Source organism: Scheffersomyces coipomensis (assembly GCF_036884675.1).
Source record: "Scheffersomyces coipomensis strain NRRL Y-17651 chromosome Unknown DFJ63scaffold_1, whole genome shotgun sequence".
In the NCBI taxonomy this organism is placed as follows: domain Eukaryota; kingdom Fungi; phylum Ascomycota; class Pichiomycetes; order Serinales; family Debaryomycetaceae; genus Scheffersomyces; species Scheffersomyces coipomensis.
In genome coordinates, this window is record NW_027042892.1 from 2,695,314 (window position 1) to 2,721,955 (window position 26,642).

Consider the following 26,642-nt stretch of genomic DNA (forward strand, 5'->3'; position numbering starts at 1 on the left):
ATGCCATCAAAATGGATTTTAACAATGAAACCGAGACACTCCTTCTACATATATATACTTAAAGATAGATAAACAGAATCAGAAATGTGAAACAGTAACTTACTATAAAAGTCTTAGCGCAAAATCCTGATAAAGTTAGAGCTTAAAAAAAGTGGAGACAATGCGCACATTCATCCCAATCGGGAACATAGGTTTGCGTCGGTCACTAAGCATCATTACCTGATCGGGAAGGGTCTGATGCGTCCTTTAAACCATTTTCATCTCTAACCGCTTTCTGTTCCACTTTTAGAGTTATTTGAATAAGGCAATTGAAAGGGAAGTTGAAAGGACACTACAAATACTATATAGGATCCCATCGTTGTTAAATAAAAGTTTTTATAACTTATACTTATATTTATACAAAGTTAACCAACCTTGTTTTAAAACCAATTCAATATTTTGATTCCTTATCTTCCTCAACAGATTAGAAAAAAGAGATAAAGCCATAACTATCAACATACACTAGAAATTCTATTGATGATAAGTTATATATCATAGTCAAAGTCAAATAAACACGTCAAAATCATAATATAATATAATATAATATATATCAATCATGTCTACCGAAACTATACTGTTCACAAAACAAAGTAATACTTCCACTGCTTCCAGCACTACCACAAAGATAAGCACTACCAAGTCAAAAAGTACTATAAGAATATTAAATGTTAATGATACTCGTAAAGCTGCTATAACTTTACTTGATTCATTCAGAACCGATTCCTTAGCTAAGTTATTAGTTTGTCATATTCCAACTCAAGAAGAAAAAGATAGATGTGAATTAGCTCTTTATGAAGCATATCTCAGACAACATATGTCAAAAGGATTATGTTTAGGTATAAATGAATCTGAAGATAGATTTGAAACTGTAGCTATTTGGTCAACTCCAACATCAGTTGAAAGAGGATTAGATTCATTTGGAAATTTAATGCAATCTGGTTATGATAAAGTTTGGAATTTATTTGGAGATGAAGGTCGTGATAAAATATTTTATGGAATGTTACCATTATTGCATGATTCTTGTGAAAGAATCCTTACCAATGATTCAAGATTAAGACATAAAGGGGTATGGACTTTAGTTTACTTAGGTTCAACTTTACAAGCCAGAGGTAAAGGTAATGCTAGAACCATGTTTGAATATATGTTCAATAACTATATTGATGTTAGTGATAATAATATTTCATATTTAGAAAGTTCATCTCCTGATAATATTCCAATTTATGAAAGATTTGGATTCAAAGTTTATGAAGATATCGTATTAGGAAATCCAAATGTTAAAAATGCAGTTGAAGGTCAAGATTATGCTATAATGAATGTCATGATTAGAGGTACTAAAGGTCATGACTGGTCAAAAGACGCTAATACCTTTCTTACACAAGGAAAATTATAACAATTATAAAAAAGTAATTCAAAAGTCATCCACTCTATAAATATTTAAAAAGTGCTTTATATGAAACTATTAATGTAAAATAATATGTCTTTTACTAAATAACATTGAACAACGTAGTTATACTATATGAGTGATAAGTGTGATTGTTGATAGTGACGTAAAGATCGAAGTGCGACATCAACAAAATCTTGTCCGACATTAAAGTGATCAACTGTCGACATTATGAGGAAAAAAATTTTCAATCTCCACACGACCATTAACTGAACAACAACCTTTAAAAAAAAATGAAAGATGAAAATTAACAGTATCAAAAGTGGTTCAAGATCTGTGAAGAATCATAGCTAGCAAGATGAGTAACTCTATAGCTGAGGCATTTAAGAAGTTGAATGTTTCGCCTAGTGCTGAGCCGTCCGACCATGAACAAATTTATACGGTGTCATATGAGTATTTATCTCGAGTTAAGAACTTTAACGATTTAAGATCATTTAAATCATGTTTAGTAGCATTGATTAATTTGGATAAATATTTCAAAGCATTTGAAGTCATTAAGAAAGTGAATCAAACCAATAGTGAATTAATCAATGATTCGATTTTGGAAGTTGCATACATATATTATAAATTAGGTAAATCTGATGCTTTACTTGAATTATATGCCAATCAAAAGAATAAGATTGATAATGAAGGGATTCAACTTGGATTGAATCATATCTTAGCTCAGAATTATTATAAGATCGGGGAGTATCAAAACGCATTACAATTGTATCATGAATTACTTGAAGCCAATAAATATGATAGTCAATCTGATTTAATCATTAATGAAAGAGCCGTCATTTCACAATTAAATTTCAATTCAAATAAACAATTAAAATCTAAATTTGATACTATCGAAAGTAATTATGATTTATATTTTAATGAAGCTTTGATTGAATTATCTAATAATAATTTATCAGAATCATTGAAATATCTTGAACAATCACAACAATTATGTCAAGACCAAAATTCTCAATGGTCATCATCTGATTTATTGATTGAATTATTACCAATCAAATTAACCATTGCATTCATTTATCAATTACAAGGAGATGATCAACAAAGTTTAAGTATCTTGCACGAATATAATAATTTCGATAGTTCAATTAATGATGCTATTATCAAACTTACCATTAGAAATAATTTATATGCTTTATCCAATGATGAAATTAAAAATGCTCATATAATCGATAGTGAAATAAATTATCAAAAGAACTTACAACAATTGAATAGTAAATTAACTAAATTTCAATATCAAATATTACATAAGAATAATCTTTTATTAAGATACTTAAGTGGGACTTTATCAACCTCTCAATTAAATTCAAAATTCATTAATCAATACATTAAAGATTATCCTGGAGATTATTTACCATTAGCGTATAAGATATTACTTGATTTAGAAATATCAATCAAGGATTTAAATGATGCCACTAAATGGAAAGCTATTGGTAAGAAATTATTCAGATATATTAAATCACAAACAGTGCAAGATTTATCCAATGAGTTAAAGCTTGCTATTTTATTATTAGTATTCGTTAATGATAAATCCTCAAATTTCGATCAATCATTATTGATATTGGAAGAAGTGATTAACCTTGAACTTGAAAAGGAACAAGTATTGACACCTGCTTTACATGGTGTTTTAATTCAAATTTTAGAAAATAGTGCAAAGAATAATAATCAAAAGAAACTTGTCGATTATTTAAATCAGTTAATTACTAAATTTTTAAATACTGAACCAAAATTGATTGAACAAGATTTGAATTATTTCAATTTCATAAAGTTAATTTCATTTAAATCATTAAATTATCCAATTTTACAAGAAAATTCAATTCAATTATTTAAATCCTTGAATGAAATCATTAAAAATGATAAATTAATTTCCTCCATCTTATTAAATTCAACTGATTCATTATTATCAACTCAAGAATTAATCGCTTCAGGTCAATCATCCACCAACTCTACTTCAATTGAAGATTTATTACAAGTTAATATTGAAGAATTATTACCATCATCCACTTCATCCGTTCCAAAACCTACTTCAGCCACTACAAAATCAAGAAAGATTAATGAAAATAAAGTAGTTAAGAAGAAGAAGGCAGCTAAGTTTGGTCCAACAAAAGTGGTTAAACCAGAAGGTCAATTCACCATTGACGACGAAAGATGGTTACCTATGAAATTAAGATCTTATTATAAACCAAGTAAGAAGGATAAAAAGAAAGGTAGTCATCAAGGTGTAGTTGAAAGTCCAACTGCCAGTGCTGCATCTACTCCTGCTCCAACTTCTGCTTCTACTACTACCACTAATACCTCTAGTAGCAGTAAGAATAAAAAGAAGAAGAAGGGTAAAAAGTAAACGATGATTTCAGTCAGTATATAAAACATTTTTAAACCGTTTTAATAGTAATGTACAATATTATTAATTTAATCATGGTTTAGCCGTTGTATTGTGAAACTGTCGTAATTAGGCTAAAAATATAATCGGACTCGAATTGAAGCAGTTAAAATGTTATCAATATTTAGGTAAACTTCCCAATACTTGATACTTGTATTAAATGGTTGCCAAATAATTATACTTTCTTACTTAGTCATGTCATTTGCAATCGATTTATAGGAAGTGGAACCATTGTTATAGCTTAATTAATCCTCCGTTATTGTCTTGTCCTGAAGCCTTTTCAGTGGGGCAGCCGACTAAATCAGAGGTGGGGGCTACGCTTCCTAATTTGGAAACTTTACCCTATTCGATCGTCTCAAAAAAAAAAAAAGTTCTCCGACAAGCCAAGACAAGCCGCTGCCCCATTTGAGACATATAAAATTTGATAGGAGAAATAATTCTTTGACATTCCATGTGCAATTATTGGACAACAGGGATTGTGATGAATGAATTCGTATCTAGAGTAACCAGGGTATCAATTATATGAAACCGAACCATGGATAGATAATGCTCGGAATAATTGAATCAAGTGGACATACGTAAGGCGGACGTAAAATTACAGAATTTAAAAGGATCAGATCGAAAAGCGGAGTAGTTCAGAGGAAGATGAACAAATTTGTCTGGGTAGAACTTCTTGTTAATTAAAAATAGGGTTAAACTATAAATAGTCAAATAATAAAATATAAATTGATTAGTAAACGTTATGTAACATTACAGTAACAACCACCAGCTCTCCAACAAATCGCTAGTAAAAAAAAGTTTGGGGGATCATTTTTCTCACTAGGGGCCTGCCTACTAATTATATGCGATAAAAGTCTAATCAGTAAAGCAATTGAAGCACTTTGAGAAGTTTATCCTGTTTCATATCCCATGGCAATTACCATTGTTAAGCAGCAGCAGATGAGATTAGCTATAGAATTGTAATTGTAAAATCTCTCGGAACGATTTAAATAAATTTTTAGTTACTATACCCACTTTCCCATCAAAATTTATCCCTAACACAAAAACTAACGATGGAAATATAAGCAGCAGCAGCAATTAATTTGACAACAATTATGAAAAAACGGTTTGCGTTGCGAGTGGTGGGACACAAACTATAAAAATGAAGTTATCTTCCCCCCCTGGATAAATTTAATTTATAATTATTCAAAAATTTTTTCTAGTTCTTCTTCTTGTTTTAATTATTCAATTAGTTTTATAAATTAATTATATCAATTCAAACTACAATGACTGTTGAAACTGTTCCTGCTACATTTAAAGGTTATGGTGTTGATTCACCAGAAAACTGGAATAAACCAAAGTTAGTCGAATATGCCAGAAAAAAGATTAATCCAAAGGATGTTGTCGTCAAGAATGTCTGTTGTGGTTTATGTGGTTCTGATATCTTAACTTTAAAATCATCATGGGGTGAATTCAATAGAAAAGATCAAGTTGTTGGCCATGAAATCGTTGGTCATGTCATTGCTATTGGTGAAGAAGTTACTGAATTCAAAATCGGTGACAGAGTTGGAATTGGTGCTTATTCTTCTTCTTGTTCTGAATGTTCAAGATGTAAATCTGATAATGAACAATATTGTACTCATGGTGTTGGTACTTATAATGCTGTTGATACTAAAGCTGACAATTATGAAACTCAAGGTGGTTACTCATCTCATTCCATTGCCCATGAACAATTTGTTTTCCCAATCCCAGAAGCTTTATCTTCATCTGATGCTGCTCCTTTAATGTGTGCTGGGTTAACTGTTTTCTCTCCATTAGTTAGAAACATTGGTTATGATGCCACTGGTAAAACCGTTGGTATTATTGGTATTGGTGGTTTAGGTCATTTAGCCGTTCAATATGCTAATGCCTTAGGTGCCAAAGTTGTTGCTTTCTCAAGAACTTCATCTAAAAAGGAACAAGCTAAAAAATTAGGTGCCCATGAATTCATTGCCACTGCTGAAGATAAAAATTGGACCACTGAATATGCTGATACTTTTGATTTCATCTTAAATTGTGCCTCTGGTATTGATGGTATTAATTTATCTGATTACTTAGGTACGTTGAAAGTTCAACAAAAATTCGTTTCAGTTGGTTTACCACCTGTTAAAGATACTTTTGAAATCTCTCCATTTTCATTCTTACATCATGGTTCTTCATTTGGTTCTTCATTATTAGGATCTAAAAAGGAAGCTCTTGAAATGTTAAAGATCTCTGCTGAAAAAGGTGTTAAACCTTGGGTTGAAGAAATTCCAATCAGTGAAGCTGGTTGTAATTCCGCTTTAACTAGATGTGACAATGGTGATGTCAGATATAGATTTGTCTTCACTGATTATGAAAAGGCTTTTGCTTAAAAGCATTGATTGTTGAATAGTTTAGTTTAATTCATTCCACAGTATATAGATGTAATATTCAGAATATTTTGAAAGTCATAACCTTGTTTTGTAGAAGATATATCGATGTATTTATAGTAAAATCTGGTCAGTAACCACTATAGTTTTAAATTTTGCACTTTAAAGGTTATGGTTCCAAATTAGGAATGTGCGGCTCTGTTGCAAAAAAATAAGTAAGCAATGACAAACTATCATATTTCTATACAATTCAAATGGCTTAAATTCATGATATATATTAGTGAAATAAAAGAAGGGTATCAATACTCTAAAGAGTATAACTAAATTAGAAAGAGATGAATGCAAAAATTATATAAAAGAGGATACTAAAGATCAATTAGATAAGATGGTGAAGTTATTCTTTTTGATTAAATTCAATTTTGAATCATTAGTACCTACAGAGAATGAACGTTTATGTTTTCTCATATGATTATGATTATACTTATTACGTAAGTGGAGTTCCACTTCATCAACTTCAACGTCATCATCAACTTCGGCTTCAGCATCATTATCATCTTCAAATACTTTATTGTTGGTATAGTATAAGAACTTATTAGCAGCTGCTGAAAATTTATTTCTTCTGGATGGAGTTAAATAACTTGGTATATTTTGGAATTTATGTAATGACTTGAACTCATTGTTGAAGCTTATGGGTTGGTATAATTCAGTTAATTGTGATGATGATGATGATGATGCATTTGTGATGGATGCTGAGCCATTCATAGTGGTTATATAACCTGGGAATTCATTAATACTCAAGTTAGATAATGGTTTTCTATAACTTGAAGACACATTCTTAGGAGTCAATCTTGATTTGATTTGTTTGCTTGGTTGTAAGATGTTCTCTTGATCGTTATGATTTAATTTATTGGTGATTTCTTCTTCTTGTAGTTGTTGGTCTACTGTTGAATCCTCTGTTGATACTGGATTATCTTCAAAGATTGTGAAGTTTAATTTAGGCTTTTTAGATGGTACGGGAGAACTAGATGATGATGTAGTCGATACAAACTTCTTCAAAGGAGATAATCTATTAACATTGTTGTTACTTTGTTTTAAAGGAGATTTTCTAGTTGGTGATAATAACAATACATTTGATGGTCTTGGAGATAACGCGAATCTCTTAGTAGGTGATGAAGTATTTGAAGATGATGACATAGTATCTATAACGAGTGTTCTTATATGAATGTGGATGAACTCAACTATCAATTGAAACCTTCAAATCTATAGAAATACAGTGATATATAAACTATATACAAACGATATATCAAAATTTTCTTATTTTACACAATCACGATTTTATTTGGAAGGAGTCTTTTCTGGAGTTCCCCATACTTTAATTTTTTTTTGTTAGCAGTGCACTGTTTATTTTGAATTTTTCGTGTAGCCTGTGTTTAACGCGTATGAGGAAATATTAAATACTAACCGAACCGACTTAGCCCATTACCAATTGACGAGATTATTAATATCGTCTTCATTTAACTCCTTTGGGTAGTATCTTATGTAAAACATTTTGTTCTATTACTACTTGTTATGACGTCTTGCAACATGACGATTACTCCATGTTACACATCACCTTTGTTGCAATTTCGCGTTATAGTTTTTTTGCATTTATAAATATATTTAAACTGTATTAACTACACTATATCTAGACTATAAGTTCCTTTATGGCTTGTAAAGGTTACTTTCAACAAATGGTAATTTAGTAATCACACCATCTCTCTTTTTACCTCTGATTTCAATCTTCACATTAGATCCAATCTTAAATTTCTTATCAATGAAGGCTTGGGCAACATTTCCTCCTAAGGTTGGAGATGGAGATCCCGAGGTAATATAACCAATCTCAGTAGTACCATCTTCACTAAAGATTTTATTATTATCTCTTGGGGATGGACCCTTAGAGGTTATACCGATTCTTCTTGAAGTGGTTGATTTATTCTTAATTTGTTGTAAAATAGTAGAAGCACCATTGAATCCATCTTTGATTCGAATGTTTACATCATCTCTTCTTGATTTTGGAATTAACCAAGCTAATGAAGCATCAATTGGAGTGATATCTTCATTTAATTCATGACCATATAAACACATACCGGCTTCTAATCTTAAAGAATCTCTAGCAGCTAACCCAATTGGTCTAACTAAGTCAGGATATTCATTGATCAAAGTTTGGAAAAAGTCTTGAGCAGATTTGGCATCTTCTGGGGTAGTTGATGGAATAGATAATTCAAATCCATCTTCACCAGTATAACCAGATCTAGCTAAATGGATTAATTGACCGTTATGTAATTGAACAAATTTAGCATTACCAAAATAAATCTTGGATAAATCTTCATTAGTGAATTTTTGTAATACATGTTGAGCTTTTGGACCTTGAATAGCTAATAAAGTACTTTCAAATGTTTCATGTGAAATATCATTAAATTGTGAAGCTTCTTTCTTAATGAATGCAATATCTTTAGCTCTACATCCAGCATTGGTAACGACATAATAATGATTATCATCATGTTTGGTAATAATACAATCATCAATAACACCACCTTTATCATTCAATAATACTGATAATGAAAATTGGAAAGGTTTTAAACTTGATAAATCAATAGGAGTAATCTTTTGTAATAATTTACTAGAATCTTTTCCAATTACAGTATGTTGTAACATATGACTGACATCGAATAAACCAACTTTGGATCTAACCCAATTATGACTTTCTATATGAGATTGATCCTTATATAACACTGGCATTTCAAACCCAGCATATGGGACCATCTTACCTCCTAATTGTACATGGGCATCATATAATGGGGTTTTGAGTAAGGTTTCTGAGGCACTAGAATAGAATCTTTTGTTAATGCTGGTTCTTAACATGATTTTTTGAATGAATTGATTAATGAATGATATGAAATAGTAGAGTAACAACTACAAAGAAGAAGAATTAAATATATGTTGAAAAATTTGAATCAAACCTTATATTCTCTGGTATATATAAATTTACATCTCTCTAAACACGGACCATTTGACTCTGCACATGAAAAAAGAAAATCTGTGTCAGAGTTAAAATGTTTTTCTGACTCGTATCTGACATTTTGGTTGGTTGCGATAGAAGTCAAAAAAGGGAGACGTATCCAAAACATATCACAGGACTTTAACTTCCATAGTTAATACGACTGGTATCTTTAGTTAAACCTGAATTAACATCGTTGATATATTTGAGATGTTCACTTCTGATACCAAAAACAAAAAGTACGACAATGATATTGGAAATGATAATTGCAAGTAGTGTGTATCCTATTAAAGTCAGGAATTTATCTCTCAATGTGTCATGATATCTAATATACATATCATCACCACTGATTATATTCCTCTCTAAGTCATATTGGGCTTCTTCGTCTCTGTTGAAAATTCTTGATTTAAATACTTCGATAAATTGGTCGTATCTGATAGTAGCATGACTCTTCCAAACTAAACCATACATTAATATCCATAATCCATATATCCACAACGGTGGGAATAAAATCCCCCATACCAACAATTTAACAGCTTTCTGATAGTTATCATTAATGAATTCACAAGATTCACAACTGCATTTGTTAGATCTGGAAGTATAATGATCTTCCTCTACAGGATTCGATTCAATATCTGAATCCAATTGGTATACGGCAGGATTCAACATTATGACAGTCATGATGAAGGGATATTGAATTGAAAACTGATTAATTCTACTTCAATCAGTAGGTCTAATTCTTCATCTTTATATTTGTTTCTTGTTGCAGCCATTCTGTAAGTTGTGTTGATTGGTTGTTTTACAATGATTTCCGTTTTGGGATATGACAATGCAAAAAAAAAAAGTAACACATGGTAGTGCAAACTTTAATGTTATGGCTTATATCCATACACCTAACATTCGAGTTAGATAATTGTTTCCATTAGGTTTCATATAGCTTTGTAGTTTAGTTTCTTGTGATATCTTCCTATTGAAATTGACGCGTTAAGTAGGTTATTATAAGTATATATAAAGTTAATTAAGACGTGTAACAAATTTGTATTTCGTTGTATGATATGAATTATGACAACTCTCTTCGGATATATGTAGACTTCAAAGTCATTTGTGATAATTAGTATTTGCTTAATTTCTAATATAACTTTGATACCTGATAAAAATATGTTGCAAATAGTTTAATTGCAATCTGTAGGATTATGCACTTTGTGGTAATGAAAAAAAATTAGCGTGTAATATCTCTATTTTTTTTGGTATAGCGATAGACAGTTCAAAATTAAGCTACAAAGGCTACTTCAAACCTTAATGGATGGTGCATCATATTCAGGACGAGGCATGAGAGAATTGACTCCATTGTCTGATCTAGGACTACTGCGAGGTTCTCCTGATGCCTTAAAACTAGTTGAATACTTAACTTCACCAAAAATTTCATTAAGAAATCAGTCCTTGAATGCTTTGGAACAAATATCATTCCATAATTTAGATTTAACTCCCAAAGTATTCAATCTTCTCATACGATCGTTGTTTGATCTAATTGACATTGAAACTAAGATTTACGTCGGAAATCCATCTAGCACAGCTGAACAAAGATTAAGAAAAGCTTCATCATTCATACGATCATTATTTGAAAAATCTCAGAATCTAAAGATAAAATTCAAAGCATATCTAGATACTATAGAGAGAATAATATCCCGATTTTTCGATCCTGTTGATGATTCATTCTTCGTACCATGTTTCATGGATTATTTATGGATTATAACCCATATATTGGAAAAGAATTACTTTAAAGAACATTTGGTGTATGAAGATTGGAGTAATATATATAATTTCTTATTGAGAATTATAAGTTCATCGTTGGATCCAAATTCAAATGAAAACCAGACCAATGATTCAAATTATCATAATGGAAATGGAAACAATCAATTGAAAATACTATCGGACACGTATCTAGCCTTAAGAAATTTGCTACAATGTGATACTTCAGTCTCCGTTAGTTATACTCATATATATAATGAATCAAATTATCTTAGATTGGAAGACCTATTATCAAGAACAATATCATCTATACCTAAAGAATGTTTATTAATCATTACCGTTTTCAAGATCATTAACAAATTGATTATTACAACTGCTACAGAAGATTTCCATTTTGTAAATAAATTAATAAAACTTGGTGTGAAGATAACGTTATCTATTTGCACAACTCAATGGGATAAATTGAGAAATGAATACTTAATATTCTTAAATTTAAATGCTACCCATGACTTTTTATTCATCAACCACTTACCAAAGGTTACTAGTAAGTCTGCTTCAATATTAGATGATGACATGGATATTGAAGAACATTCAATGGAGCACGATCAAATATCAATAACGTCAGATATAGAAGAGGCTGTACAGAAAGCTAAACGATTTATCCCAGGTGATACTGATCAAGCGTTTCTTCTTAGAATTGGTGCTGTGATTCAGTTGTTAGTAGATAGAATGACATCAATGGATTATAAATTGGTTGATTCCGATATCGGGTTGATTCATACTGACGACCATCTTTTAAGTTGGTTTAAGTTAAAATCGATATATTTAAAATCAAATAATCATTTTCCTTGGATGTTGAGATTAGGATTAGCTAAATTAATTGATTCATATTATTTAGCAAAGCTCGAACTAACTAGCTCAAGTCCTCATGAAAGATCTATAAAGCGGCAAAAGACTACTAGTGTCAGTAGCTTCTTGAAGGATTCGACTAACTCACTTCAGTTTTATCATAAACTTATCCTGTCAGATATCGCGTTCTTACAGTTAACTGGATTGCAACTTTTGACCTTTTACATTGAACGAGATAATTTTACAGTTTCGACAAAGAGTAATGAAAGGGATCCGTCAACTTCATCATCATGTGATGTCATTTCAGGTCCCAATGATACCGTATTGGGAGACAATACTACTTTTGATATTCCTCTGAATTCAAACGATGACCAAAGACTTTTTGATAAGAATTTACTTCTACAAGGAATATTATCAACTTTCCTGAACAATGCCATCTCATTTTGGTCAAGTTTATCAAGTACATGTTTATTGCAAGGGTCAGTCCTGTTGAATGAATATTTCACTGATAAGAAGTTAAATTTGAGATATGTGCTGCAATTGCTAAAGTTAAATTTAAATCTAGTCAATAAATTTGGATTTGAGGTTCCATCTAATTTAATTCACACGATAATCTCACGAAGATCGGATGATAGCTTATCAAAGCTCATAGATGCATCAATTACAACTCAATTGGACAACTTGATCGATTTATCGGAAATAAATGGTCCTAGTACCATTTGCTTTGAAAGCTTTCAATTTTGGTATTCTATATTTAAGGTTGAGAAAGACTTGAATCTTCCCAAAAAGTTTGAGATTTTACCAAGAGCACAAGATTGGTTTTTATCAAAATGGAATCAAGCAATTGAATATTGTATTTCATTGGGTAATTTTGAAATTCTAGAAGCATTGCCTGAATTTATTTCATGGATATGTGGTAACTCTATCTGTGTTAAAGTCCCTTGTTGTACTAATGACATATATGAAGGTGAGTTTAGTGAAATTATAGCTTTACAATATAATTACAGCAAGCTTCAAAATTTCATCGTAATGAAGAAGCATTTACAACTGAAGCTGAATCCTGGTACTGTTTCTGAAATGGGTGAAAATAAACGTTTACAAGTACTATTACCATCGATAATAGAAGCTGGTAATCAAATCTACCAGTCTGAAGCTGCACTATTATTTGAGTGGTGTTTTATTTCACAACAATTAGTTGGCTATTTTCAAAATATGCCGAAGTTTTCGGAATATGTCACTCTGTTTAATGATCAGTTCATTATGGCATCGATGACAGCTCGGGTTGTGAGTCGTAATTCTATCAAGTCCATACTAAGGTGTTTCAACAAAGTTGAATCTTTAAGCAAAACTTCTGCAGATAGTTTGAAGACAAATTTTTCATTTGAACTGTGTTTGAGAAGCATGTCACTGGAAGATAAAGATCGCTTTAGTCACAGAGAATTAGATACTGTACGTCAAGGAGAGTTCTATGATACTGCGGCAGAATATGATAATGAACCAGGGTTTTATGACCGTTCTGGATTTTTCCATGAATATGAAGCTTTCAATAAACCTATGGTCTCGCGGCTTAATACATTGAAAACTGCCGTGTCTACTTCAAACCATACTTTAAGTCTCTCTGAGATAATTCATGGGTATTCACTGGAAAACAGTAAAATAGGTTTTATCATACAATATTCTACAGTAGCTGACAAAACCGTGGATTGGACGTTCAGTACGATCGTCAACTACCTTGAAAGTTTAGAAGGTACGGATCTATTAGTGTCATTTTGTATGTTCACTAACTGTTTGAATCATCCAAAGCTTATGTTCTCCGAGGCAGACGAACTGTTATTGAAAAAGGTGATTCGTTTGTTTGGAGAAACCATTTTACAAAACTATGAAGTAGAAAGATCGGAATTAACGTTGGCTATCGCTTCGAAGCTCTTGGGAAAAGTAGCTTACACTTTTGATAACCGCATAAACGATAGTCTTAAAAAAGACTTCAATGATATGAGTCTATATATGATAGATTGTGGGAGAAAGAATTTAATTACGTCTGAGCACTCATTGGTATCATATTGTACTTTTGTGTTAGATCTCTTACAAAACTCTGATCATGTTCCGATCAACCTGTTAGAGTTGAAATCTATATTTTTCAAACTATTTAAATCATTATCCAACAATTCAAAGATAAATTTAGTGGATAATTTAACGAATGCCTTACTGGCGTTGGACAGTCGATCACAGTCTGAATTTTATACCGAATTGATTCAAGGGTTTTATGGAGTTGAAGAGAAAGTAGAAATAAGTGCAGCTTATTCTTTGTTCGTTAGCAATATTTCATCGGTATCTTCTCAAGTATTAATATCATCTTTGTTCAATCTTTTAGAGTGCTCAAAATTTCCATTCTTCATTAAGTATATTGATGTATCACTAACCAACTTTTGCATGTTTGCAGAGGTGGCGTCGCCCAGAGCTTTGTTGAATTCATTGAAGTATGAAGTATTCCAATGCTGGTGGAGATATGACTCTATGTCAAACTTCCCTTATTTTTTATTTGAATTCAACCACGTCGATGAATTGTTAACAATCTATTCGAAGGAGCTTGTAGCTTTGGCTATAGCTACTGATGTGAATGAAAAGGATACATTTTTGACTAGAATGAAAGCCTTGAAAAATGATGATTTACAAGGTCTAGTTTCATTAAGTTTGCATTACATTATCCCAATTGCATATTGCCATGGAGGGATTCGAAATAAAGTATTTGAAGTACTTCCAATTTACCTTGGCCAGGGTTACAATAACGAGTTTGAAGATAAATTGATTCTAATTATTTTAGAGGTCTTTAAATTCACAGACTTAGGAGACGAAAAGATTCTATTGGACATATTTAAAAATGATGTAATTTCTCACTCCTTAATTTCAGTTGATAAAGCTATGAACTTAAATCATCCCTTTCTTTTAAAAGTATCATTGTCTTCTAGTCTTGATTTATTGAAACAATTAATAGGTAAATACGGAAAGCATAATGTGAGTTTCTGGCAACCAAAGGAGATGTTCTTCTTAATTAGAAAATTAACTTCATTGTTAAAACTGATCCCTTCTAATTCCACAACGTCAATCATTTTAGTTTTAAGAAAGATTAAATTGCTATTTATTCTTGGAAGTTCTAATATTTACAATCTTGATTTAATTAGTCTTGTTATACGTCAGTTGGCTCCCATCATGATGAAGAATATAGAAGTCACAAGAGACGTTATTCAGATATTTACGACCTTCAAGATTCAAACATTTAATCGATATGATGACAAATTGTCCATTCCATTGGTTGCTGTAATATTCGCTTCATTGTTCCATTTGCCTGGGGAAGCAATACCCGGAGAAATTATTGATCAACTCGATCAATATAGAAAGGTCTTAAATGGTGGTAAATGTTCGTCTGAATTGTTTTTCGTAGGAGTTCAGTATTTGAAGGGTGCAAAAGTTAAGTTTAAGTCATCTTTGGTAGAGCAATTCTTAACCACGGTAGAGCAAAATTATACAGAATTTGATAAAATGTACTCGTTACAGTTTATCTCATTATTGTTTCCACTTGTCGACACATTTGATGAAGAGGGCAATGTAAAAGATGTGGTTGTTTTATTACTGAACCAGCTAAATGATCTCAGTAAAGAGTTCAGGGTATGGGCAGCTCGGTACTTAGGAAACTATTATTTGTCAGGAGGTTTACTTCAAGGAACTGGTGATATTATAAAATACCTGGAATTTTCGGAATTAGACTCCATCTCCTTTGTGTTACATCCAAAATCACTAAATAGTTTAGTTGAGCTCTTGATCTCATATTCTGAGCGAGTTGATAATGATGACATTCTGAGTGTGGAGAGCATTCTAGGGGTTTTACTTTACAAATATCAAAAATCAAAGAAAGAAATTCAAAAGTTCATAAATTTCGAAAATTATTTATCACGTCTAACTTGTATTTTACCAATCGACTTTCACAGTCATGTAATATTGAATGATGATGATAGTTTGGATTTCTCGGATTATACCATAGATTATATTTGCCAGCACTTAGAAATGTTTATCGATTCCAATTCTTATGAAATATGGACTACTAAGTTGTTGTTATCTTTATTAAATGAATTAGCGGTTGTGACTAGCATAGCACCTTTGCTTGCTACATTTGTCATGAAAGCACCAAAATTTTCCTCCTTGGTATTACCCACAATATTCTGCTTTTATGTAAGTGTCAAGGGTTCGGTTGCGTCAACTAAGGCAGTTAACTTGCTTAAATGTTTCGTAAATTCGGATGTTGATGACGAAGAAGCTATTTCAGTATTTACCAAAATTATTTTATTAATAAGAATTGGAGCAAAGAATCAATTTAAAGAGTTTAAGCAGATTTGGGATAATATAGATTCAAAGCAACTTTTTAAGAAGTGTATTAAAGACAATAAATTCAAAACCGCTTTGATGATGTTTGAAGATTCTCAAGAATTTTACGATGAGTTTGTAATTCTGTCCTTGGATGTTGAAGATCTTCTGCAAGTGTATGATTCTATTAATGAAGAAGATTTACTTTATGGGTTACCTGAAAGAAGTTCTTTCGATTATGCGTTATCCAAAGGTGACAATTCCACTAAGAAGTTGGCATTGGAAAGTGCTAAGTTTGATGCTTCATTGTCATTAAATGCACGATTAAATGATACTGATATTCTACAATCAATGATGAATAATGGTTTAATGGGTATTTCAAGATTAATCAGCTTGGGTATAACTGACGAGAAACATGGGGATGCTGCATTTGATTGGGCGTGGAAGTTGAACAAATGGGAACTTCCAGCTCCAAAACAGGCCGTTACAGAGAGTGAGATTATATATAAGGCTCTAAAATCAGTTCACGACTATCCCTATAATAAGAAAGGCATTTTTGCAGATGCCTTATTAGATCTGTATTCGAATAAACTTCAGTTACTAAACAGAGATATGGGACCAAAAGAGTTTAGAAATAATTCGCATACGTGGTATAAGTCGATGGCTGTTCTTAAAGGTTTGGAAGATTTGCAGATAGAATCCACAGATCTGAGATTCATCAAGTCTATTGAAGAATTTGATGAGCAAACTTCTTGGTTTGAAACTAATGACATATCGGAATCAGAAAATATCTTGAAGTCTAGACAGGTTTTATTGCAAGTGTTTGGGAATTCCCCTGGTGATTTGACAAAGTTAAATCCCGAATCCTTTTGGATTGGTGGTGTCCATGAACTAGCAAGATATAATAAAATATCAAGAAATGTACTCGAAAGTCAAAAAATGGTAAGTTCTTCAGTTTTGATTAATGAAATTGTGTCACTGAAGTTTGATTCTTCAGTGGGTACTTTAAAACAGAATCTCGGTAATCTTTCTCAGTTTATAACTGCATGCACACTTTGGTCACAAGGTGAGACTAGTGCTCCTGTATTGATTTTGCAAGAGTTAAGACGTCAAGGTGGAATTCAGTTACCGTTAAGAAGCTTGAATGTAGATAGTGCAGTTGTCAACTCGCTTTTAGTACGTTGGTTGGTAGAATCAAGACAGGATATTGCATCCAACATAATGCAGAATTATGTCCTTCCTACTGCGGATATGTTAAACGGTTTATTGGATTCTAGTGAATCAGTTCAGGTGTTTCTGTCGCTTGCTAAATTTTGTGAAACTCAATATAAATCAAAATCATTGCTGGAACAAATCAGTAAACTTGAGAAGAGAGTATCTGATAAACTCAAAGAGATTGATGAAATGAAAGCTTATTACGGAAGAACTGCAGTTCCAGTTGATGAGAAGAAAGCTGTTCAAAAATATTATTCTAAATTAAAGAACCAAATGAAGGCTGAGACAACTGATCTTGAAGAATTAGTTAAGAATAAGAATGAGTTTTCTAATAAGGCAGTAGAATTCTATTTAAAAAGTACATTGGCCAATTCCGAAAATGAAGACCTTGATAAATTCATTGCCCTTTGGTTGGAAAATTCTGAGAATGAACAGTTAAATCTTGACATTCAAAGTTATGTGCTTAACCTTCCAAGCTATTGTTTAGTAGATTGGTGTACTCAATTAATTTCAAGATTAGTTAAGAACAATTCCACATTTCAAAGGACATTACAATACTTGATTGTTAATTTCTGTCTCGACCATCCTCATCATACATTATATTCATTGATTTCTTTAAGAATGCATGAGAATCATAGCAAGGAAGGTGATAGCAATATTATTTTGGCATCTAAATGTAATGCTGCCAATGATATTTGGCAAATTCTTTCAAATAAGGATAGATCATATGTTGATGATATTTTAAAACCAATTGAAAATTACTGTGATGAATCAGTTAAGCTTGCAGCATACAAAGCCACCAGAGGTAAACCTTTGACCTTGGACAAGGTAGATTGTGGTCATTTTTGGTTAGAAAATTTACCCACTATTCCCCCACCAACTAAATCATTAGCTATTGATCAGTCCAAAAAGTATGACAAAGTCCCAGCATTAATCAAAGTTGAACATAAGATTAACATTGCCACTTCGGGTTTGAGTTTACCAAAAATTGCACAATTCACTTTAACTGATGGGACACAGCATACAATGTTATTGAAACATGGTACAGATGACTTGAGACAAGATTTAATTATGCAACAAGTATTTGAGAAAGTGAACACTATTTTCAAAAAGGATAAAGAAACGAAACGAAGAAAGCTACATATCAAAACTTACAAGGTCATTCCATTGGGACCACAGTCTGGAATAATTGAGTTTGTTCCTAATTCCCTTGCATTGATTGATATAATTCGTCCATATCATAATAAGCATGATAAATTGCAAATTGAAAAGGCTCGTGAGATGATGAAAGAATGTCAAGGTGATGATTCCAGTAAACGTTTCAAGGCCTATGAAAAAATCACCAAAAAGATTAATCCTGTATTAAGATTGTTTTTCCTTGATACGTTTTTAACTCCAGAAACCTGGTTTGATAGTAAAATTAAATATACCCGGGGTATTGCAACTACTTCTATTGTGGGATATATTCTAGGTTTGGGTGATAGACATTGTAATAATATCTTATTGGATAAAACAACTGGAGAACCAATTCATATTGATTTAGGAGTTTCGTTTGATCAAGGTAGAAGATTACCAATTCCCGAAACAGTTCCATTTAGATTAACCAGAGATATAGTTGATGGATTTGGAGTTACAGGAGTTGAAGGAGTGTTTAGGAAGTCTAGTGAACATACTTTCCGGGTTCTTCGTTCTAATAAAGATCATATCCTATCCATATTAGATGTTCTTAGATGGGATCCATTATATTCGTGGTCTTTATCACCAATGCAAATGAAGAGATTACAAGAACAAGATGCATCTGAAGTTTCGAGTGGTGGTGGTTTAGGTAGAATTGAACCTCAAGAAGATGGTACAGAAGCAGGACGAGCAGTATTTGGTGTTCAAGAGAAGCTTATTGCAGGAGGTTTAAGTGTTGAAGCTACAGTCAGAGAATTAATTCAAGATTCCACTGATCCTCATAAATTGGCACTTATCTATTTTGGATGGTGTCCATTCTATTAACGAAGTTATGTAAGTAATATAAATATAGATATAGATTTAAACATTTGAACTCTGTAGAAATAATTTTATTTGCAACAAAATCATGTCGCGTAAAGCAACGCAATCCCACAAAAATTAATTTGAACCTTTGGATGCTATAGAGCTGAAGTTCATTCAATTGACAGACGACTATGTCAGGTCAAGAAGTTAATGGGAAAGATGATGCAGGCTTTAATAAACTAGATGGAAATGTCGTATCGATACCATTGAGCATTATCACCAAACAAGGAGAATTGATCAAGAGTACCAAACTATATTTACATATTCGAAAATCATCTATTTTGAATCATGATGATCCAACGTTCACAAATATATCTATAACAGGAGTATATGAAGATGGAAGTTTCCATACAGATGTCACAGAGTCCAATATAAAAGAAATCTTTAACAAGGTCAGCAGTGAAAGTGAGCAACGATCTATTATTAATAAGTTATTCCCACTTGATTCTGATCAGGAAATAGAGCAACAAGAAGAAGAAGAAGCAGACAAAGACCCAGAAACCATTGAAAAGAAATTAGTCATGGATGTCAAGATCGTCACTTTATCGAAATATTATGATGAGGAAAGCAAAAATTTAATAGAAGAAGATAATGATCCGAATCAATCACCCATAACAATCAATATACGAACACAGAGTCGAATTCCCATACTAGTTGGGTCAATCAAATTAGAACCGATTAATTTCGAAGATGATGATCATGAAGAGGAAATCAAAGATGAATCAGTGTTGTTTAATTGGATTGATGTACTATTGAAGAATTATCAGGATGTTAGGGATCAATTGATTGAAAAGAATAAGATTATTGAAGATTTGAAGAATCAAAATTATGAATTAACTAATGATTATAAATCATCCAAATTTGAGAATAAAGAGATTATCGATGATTTGCAGAATAAATTCTATCAAGTGTTAAATTCTAAGAAGGATAAAATATGGCAATTATTACAAGAAAGGAAAGCTGAACCAGGTGGCAACGGTAAATTCACTGCATTGAACCAATTATCTGATTTGAATGAGAATTTGAAGCCTGATATGTTGTATGATCTTGATAAAAGTAAAATAGCAGATAAAGTTGATGATAAATATATAAGTCCAAAGAAGAGAGGTCGGTCTGCTGTAAAGACTGAGAATGGATCTCCTACTAAAAAGAGAAAACCAACCATAAGAGGTAAGAAGAAAAGTAAGAAAGATGAGTATCATGAAGCAACTGATAATGACGAAGATTATCTGTTCTTGGATAAAATCAAAAAGGAGGCAAATAATAGTTTTGGTAATAGTCCTATACTATCTCCAGATTCAACTGAAGTTAATATCAAACAAGAACCTAATTCTTTAGAACTCCGAGATGATGATACTTATATTGAAGAACTGGATGATAATGGGAAGAACAGTTCATTAAGTAAACCTGCTGGCAGGACGAAATCATCTTTAGGATTTGCAGATCGAGAGATTGTTGATAATGTTTTAGATGATGAAGATGATGACGAAAATGACGAGAATGATGAATTTGAAGAAAATAGGAATAAAGGAAAAGATGAAGGTTATGATTCGTATAACCCAAGCGAAGAGGAGGAGGAAGAACAGATGGAAGAACAAGAGAAAGAGCTAGACGAAGAGCAAAGGCAGAATGACGAGATTTCAGAGAGTTATAAATCATCGAATGAAGTGGTTGAAGATAGTTTAGCTGGTGTAGGTTCAATAAAATCCAATATTAGTCAAAATGAAGAACTAGAAACTGATTATGGATCAAGTGATCAGGAAGAGCCAGACAAAAAGGATCAAAACAATGAAAATGAAAAGAAAGCTATTGATATAAGTCAAAAAGAGGTTGAAACAGATTATTCATCTGATGAAGATTAAAACAAAAGTATATATTATGAATACACAATCCTATTTCGAAGTATCAACAACATATCTACCTAATATTTTACCTTGTTCCAATAATTTGTAGACTTGAGCAATTTCAGATAATCCCACAATTTTAATAGGGCATTTGACTAATCCTCTATTAAAGAAATCAATGGCTTCAGCTGTATCTGCTCTGTTACCAACTGCTGAACCTTTGATGGTGATGGTTTTAATAACGGCGTCGAATACGGATGTTTTGATAGTTGCTTCGGCCGGCAATCCAACCAATACTACAGTACCAGCTACTCTGACATATTCTAAAGATTGTTGCATGGCAGAAGTTGAAACTGATACATTAAGTACACCATGAGCACCACCTTCGGTTATTGTGTTAACTTCGTTACTTACATCTTTCGATGATAAATAGTCAACATAAGCTTCTGCTCCTAAGGATTTAACAAATTCACCTTTTTCTTTTCCACCATCAATACCTACTACTCTATATCCCATTGCTTTGGCATATTGTACGGCCAAAGATCCTAATCCACCAGCAGCACCAGATATTGCAACCCATTGACCTGGGATCATATCAGCTGTTTTCAAAGCTTTATAGACGGTTATCCCTGCGCATAAAATAGGAGCTGCTGAAGCTAAATCTGTTCCCTTGGGGAATTTGGCAGCTTGAATTGCATCAGCAGTAGAGTATTGTTGAAAAGTTCCATCATGAGTGAATCCAGTTATGTCAGCATTAGGACATACAGTTTCTCTTCCATTCATACAATGTTCGCATGTTAAACAAGAACTATTAAGCCATTTAACTCCTACTAAATCACCAATTTTCCAATCAGATACATTTTCACCCATGGCTACTACTTCACCTGCCCCTTCATGACCTCCGATTAGAGGTAAATTGATAGGTAATGGAACATCACCTTTCCAAGCATATAAATCACTATGACAAACCCCTGAATATTTGATATGGACTAAAAGTTCATTTGGCTTAGGGGCAGGAACAGAGATATCTTTGTATAACAAAGGACCTCCAAAAGATTCAAACACAATTGCTTTTTGAGTTGTTGGAATTGACATTGTTTTGGTAGTTGAGTGGTTTGAGGTATGGGGTTATATCAATGGAGGGGATAATGAAGTGACTTTATAATATTTTGCTCTTATGAGGCACTACACTTACATATGATGAATTACATCACGGAATCATTTATTACAGTTATATGGGAGATTATTTTACATAAAAACTCCAGATTACACCGATATCATGAGATCTATTTGAATTCATGGCCTGGTTTTTCATTATTTTTTTGACTTCCCGCTGCAAAATATATTTTTTTTGCCGCATTTTTTATATTTTTTTGCCAACAATTTTTAAGGTGGGAGAGTATTATTGGCAGTGTACCGGAGTGACATGTGTAGTTTATAAAGGAAGTTAGTCAGTTTAGAATTGGATTTGAGTCTTATGATAGAATATAATATATTACATTACTATACTAGAAGTTATAATGAATCTAGATTCATTATAACTTGTAGTGAAGTATATCCGTGCGTAAGACTACTGAACAGTAGTTAGGATAAATGATACTACTAAGTACATACCCCTGAGTCCACTGTCGATTGCTGTCAATTAAAGTAAACTAATACAATTACTAAAAGTAAACTATACATTGTTCCTTAGAGTTAGTCCGACCCGAGGGTATTGTATATTTCATTATAGCAAGTTAACAATGAAAAATGGGTCGTGTGATGGAGGGAGCCATTCACATTAACTATTTATTTGATTATTTAGTATGGAGACATTATGTCGTAATTATATTTTGGTACGACAATAATCCAACAGAACAAAATTAAAAAAAAAGGATGTGTATTGTGAAAAAAGTGAAGTTCTGTTTCTGAGAGTTTCTGAGAGTTTGTGGTGAGAGTGACAGGAAAACTTTTTTTACAGCACTTTTTCTTCTTCTTCCTTCTTCTTCTTTCTTCTTTCTTCTTCTTTCCCTTTCCTTCTTTCTAATCAATCAAATCATCATTAGAGAAGTGCTTATTAAGTTAAGTGTTTCTAATTCATTAAAGTTCATTTCATACATACGATACGTCTTACTACTAGTGTGTCACTTATATCTTTCCCTTTTTTCTTTTTTCATTTCCCGCCGCTAAAAAAGGTCAGATCATCTTTTTTTTTTGCTTTTTAGGCTGTTTCTGATCGATCTCTAAATTTAGGATCCTATTTTACTGTTTGACTAGTTAGATTAACTGGTGATTCATATCAAGTAGAAGCGAATAGATCCATTCATCAAAAGCTTTCAATCGTTTGATTCCTTTAAAAAAACCTCATTTTCAACTCATTCCATTCCATCTCATCCGATCGATCGCATCTTCGTTTCACAACCCCATCCATCATAATTTGCCATCTTTCATTCTACATCAAACAATCATCACACTCGATACAAGACATTCTCTTTTCAGTTTAACTTTGTTTCCTTTTCATTCATAATCATTTATATTACAACAACTTTGATTTCCTTGTTCTTGTTTTGACGTGTTTCATTTTTACCTTTTTTTTTTGTTTCCCTTGTTCCCTTTTTGGCTAATACTGTTTCTTTCTTTTTACTTTGTTTTCCTTTCCTTTTTGATAGTTTCTTTACTTCTTTCCTTTTCATTTTATCATTTATTATTATCCTATATAATAATATATTTTGGGGGTTATCATTAGTGTTTATCATTATACAAAAACTAAAACATTTTAAATAAAAAAAGAATAGATTATTCCAAAACAAACAAAAAAAGACATTGCAAAAGTTTTTAAGAACAATATACAATTCAACATCAACAACAAAACTTATTTCATCTTTGCTTTTGTTATTTATCAAATCATCTAGAGTGTTCCTTTAATTTAATTTAATTTAATTTATAAGTTAAATTCATTTTTCACACACCAACTATTTCACAGTTCAATTTAATTTTATTTCCTAGTTGGTCGGTTTAGTTTCTTTGTACATATTTCATTTTTCAAAATCAAAAAACTAGTATTATTCCATTTTTACTTTTTACTTTTTTCATTTAAGGGTCTTATATATTATCAAATTGGTGATTTTTTTTTAAAAAAAAAATAATAATAACTTATAAAGACATACAAAAATTTTTCATTCCAAAAAAAAAACATATTTTTTAAAAAAAACTATATTAAATCATGTCTTATTACGATCCATATCAAGGTATGGGCCAACAATACATTGGTCAACCTTATTATCCTCAATATTATCAACAACAATCCCAGCAACAACAACAACAACAATCCCAACCTCAATCTCATACTCCAGATGATCAATTAATGGCTAATTTAGGTGGTTCGGTTCAAGCTTCATCCATTGATTCAAGACCTTCATCTTATGATTATCCTCAATATGCCAATGGTCTTCCTCAACAAATTTCTAACAATATTCATGGTTCAGTTCCAGGAGCTCCAATTCCTGATTCTTCTAATGCATTTGGTTTTGATACTTCAAATGGAAATGGTGGTAATGAATTTTATAATGAAGATGGAGTTTTCATTACTAATAATGGTTCTGGAGCTTCTAATTTAATTAATCCTTTATCAAATGGTCAATATAATGGAGGTGATATTAATCAATTACAATATAATAATAATAACAATAATAATCCTTCTTATTCTGGTCCTGGATCAATTAATGGTGGTTTACAAGGTGATTTAATCTATGGAGGTTCGAATAATCTTAATGCCAATGGTAATCTTAATGTGGGATCTCCAGGAGCTGGTATTGGAGCTAATGGTTCAACCACTGGTTCTCAACAAGGTAATATTTCGGCTGCTCCTTCAAGAACTGTTTATTTAGGTAATATTCCAAATGATATTCAACCAAATGAATTATTAGATTATGTTAGATCCGGTATTTTAGAAAGTGTTAAAATCTTACCAGCTAAAAATTGTGCATTTATTTCATTTATTGATCATCAATCTGCTTTATTATTTCATTCTGATTGTATTTTAAAAAAATTAAATATTAAAGGTCATGATATTAGAATTGGTTGGGGAAAAAATTCTCCAATTTTACCTGCAGTTTTAGAAGCTATTCAAAGAGATGGTGCTACTAGAAATGTTTATCTTGGTAATTTAAATAATCCAGTTACAGGGGAAGTTATTACTGAACCGGAATTAAGAGAAGATTTATCATGTTATGGAATTATTGATTGTATTAAAATCATTCCAGAAAAGGGAATTGCATTTATTCATTTCTTATCAATTTTAAGTGCTATTAGATGTGTAGCAAATTTACCATTAAAAGAAAAATATTTAGATAAAAAATGTTTTTATGGTAAAGATAGATGTGCATTTATAACTAAAACTCAACAACATAATGCAGCTCAATATTTAGGTTTAGCTCCAGGTATGGAACATATTGTTACTGCTGCTGATCGTGAATTTATTTCATCTGCTTTAGTTCAACAATCTGCTGCTGCTGCTCAAATTGCAACTCAAGCTGGTGGTGCTAATAATTTAGGTAATAGAACGGTTTATTTAGGTAATTTACATCAAGATTCTTCAGTTGAAGAAATTTGTAATGTGGTTAGAGGTGGTTTATTACAAAGTATTAGATTTTTAAAAGAAAGACATGTTTGTTTCATTACTTTTATTGATCCAATTGCAGCTGCTCAATTCTTTGCTATGTGTCAATTACATGGTTTAACCATTCATAATAGAAGAATTAAAGTTGGTTGGGGTAAACATTCTGGTCCATTATCAAATGCTTTATCATTAGCTGTTTCTAATGGTGCTTCAAGAAATATTTATATTGGAAATATTATTGATTTTGAATATTATAATCCTCAAAAATTAAGAGATGATTTTACTAAATTTGGTGATATTGAACAAATTAATTATTTAGAAGAAAAGAATTGTGCTTTTATTAATTTTGTTAATATTGGTAATGCTATTAAAGCCATTGATGGAATTAAATCATTTGAAGATTATAAAAATTTAAAGATTAATTTTGGTAAGGATAGATGTGGTAATTTACCAAGACAATTCCAAAACCAAAATCAAAACAATAATAATAATCATCAACAACATCAACAACAACAACCACAAGGTTTACTTAATGGTCTTGATAATGGATCTAATCAATCATTCTCTGATAATGATTTTGGTGGTGAAGATCCAAATGTTGGTGGTGTTATTGGAGATGAAATCTAATCTTTGATTCATTAATTTTGTTTGCTTTTATTATTTTTGTTTTTCCATATTCCACTTGTATGTTGGCTTATTTATTTACTTATTTATTACCTACGACCCCAC

The 26,642-nt window shown here is 31.7% G+C and overlaps 10 protein-coding genes across 10 annotated transcripts; 6 read left to right on the forward strand and 4 right to left on the reverse strand. All coding sequences in view use genetic code 12, as the record gives it.

The window, feature by feature from the left end:
- Window positions 1-595: 595 nt before the first annotated feature.
- DFJ63DRAFT_311156 (uncharacterized protein) lies at window positions 596-1,429 on the forward strand (the record flags this gene model as incomplete). The annotated part of the gene is made up of 1 exon (XM_064905710.1): window positions 596-1,429. One exon carries the CDS (start codon window positions 596-598, stop codon window positions 1,427-1,429), a length of 834 nt encoding a protein of 277 aa, XP_064765354.1.
- A 349-nt stretch (window positions 1,430-1,778) lies between these two features.
- DFJ63DRAFT_321971 (signal recognition particle subunit) lies at window positions 1,779-3,818 on the forward strand (the record flags this gene model as incomplete). Its single annotated transcript, XM_064907381.1, has 1 exon — window positions 1,779-3,818. One exon carries the CDS (start codon window positions 1,779-1,781, stop codon window positions 3,816-3,818), a length of 2,040 nt encoding a protein of 679 aa, XP_064765355.1.
- A 1,304-nt stretch (window positions 3,819-5,122) lies between these two features.
- DFJ63DRAFT_333460 (NADP-dependent alcohol dehydrogenase) lies at window positions 5,123-6,229 on the forward strand (the record flags this gene model as incomplete). Its single annotated transcript, XM_064907859.1, has 1 exon — window positions 5,123-6,229. The coding sequence occupies one exon, from the start codon at window positions 5,123-5,125 to the stop codon at window positions 6,227-6,229; it is 1,107 nt and encodes a 368-aa protein (XP_064765356.1).
- A 185-nt stretch (window positions 6,230-6,414) lies between these two features.
- On the reverse strand, window positions 6,415-7,674 carry DFJ63DRAFT_50870 (uncharacterized protein). The gene has a single exon (XM_064908873.1). The coding sequence runs from the start codon at window positions 7,418-7,420 to the stop codon at window positions 6,599-6,601; it is 822 nt and encodes a 273-aa protein (XP_064765357.1). The 5' UTR covers window positions 7,421-7,674; the 3' UTR covers window positions 6,415-6,598.
- GCV1 (glycine decarboxylase subunit T) lies at window positions 7,674-9,265 on the reverse strand. The gene has a single exon (XM_064908875.1). The coding sequence runs from the start codon at window positions 9,125-9,127 to the stop codon at window positions 7,928-7,930; it is 1,200 nt and encodes a 399-aa protein (XP_064765358.1). The 5' UTR covers window positions 9,128-9,265; the 3' UTR covers window positions 7,674-7,927.
- On the reverse strand, window positions 9,266-10,394 carry DFJ63DRAFT_50934 (uncharacterized protein). Its single transcript, XM_064908874.1, has one exon. It carries the CDS (start codon window positions 9,942-9,944, stop codon window positions 9,405-9,407), a length of 540 nt encoding a protein of 179 aa, XP_064765359.1. The 5' UTR covers window positions 9,945-10,394; the 3' UTR covers window positions 9,266-9,404.
- A 90-nt stretch (window positions 10,395-10,484) lies between these two features.
- Window positions 10,485-19,475, forward strand: TEL1 (DNA-binding protein kinase). The gene has a single exon (XM_064906792.1). The coding sequence runs from the start codon at window positions 10,563-10,565 to the stop codon at window positions 19,431-19,433; it is 8,871 nt and encodes a 2,956-aa protein (XP_064765360.1). The 5' UTR covers window positions 10,485-10,562; the 3' UTR covers window positions 19,434-19,475.
- On the forward strand, window positions 19,476-21,451 carry DFJ63DRAFT_317223 (uncharacterized protein). The gene has a single exon (XM_064906793.1). It carries the CDS (start codon window positions 19,604-19,606, stop codon window positions 21,332-21,334), a length of 1,731 nt encoding a protein of 576 aa, XP_064765361.1. The 5' UTR covers window positions 19,476-19,603; the 3' UTR covers window positions 21,335-21,451.
- DFJ63DRAFT_317224 (zinc-dependent alcohol dehydrogenase) lies at window positions 21,352-22,856 on the reverse strand. The gene has a single exon (XM_064906794.1). It carries the CDS (start codon window positions 22,409-22,411, stop codon window positions 21,365-21,367), a length of 1,047 nt encoding a protein of 348 aa, XP_064765362.1. The 5' UTR covers window positions 22,412-22,856; the 3' UTR covers window positions 21,352-21,364.
- A 1,662-nt stretch (window positions 22,857-24,518) lies between these two features.
- Window positions 24,519-26,540, forward strand: DFJ63DRAFT_282033 (uncharacterized protein; the record flags this gene model as incomplete). Its single annotated transcript, XM_064904622.1, has 2 exons — window positions 24,519-25,032; window positions 25,102-26,540. 2 exons carry the CDS (start codon window positions 24,519-24,521, stop codon window positions 26,538-26,540), a joined length of 1,953 nt encoding a protein of 650 aa, XP_064765363.1.
- Window positions 26,541-26,642: the final 102 nt, after the last annotated feature.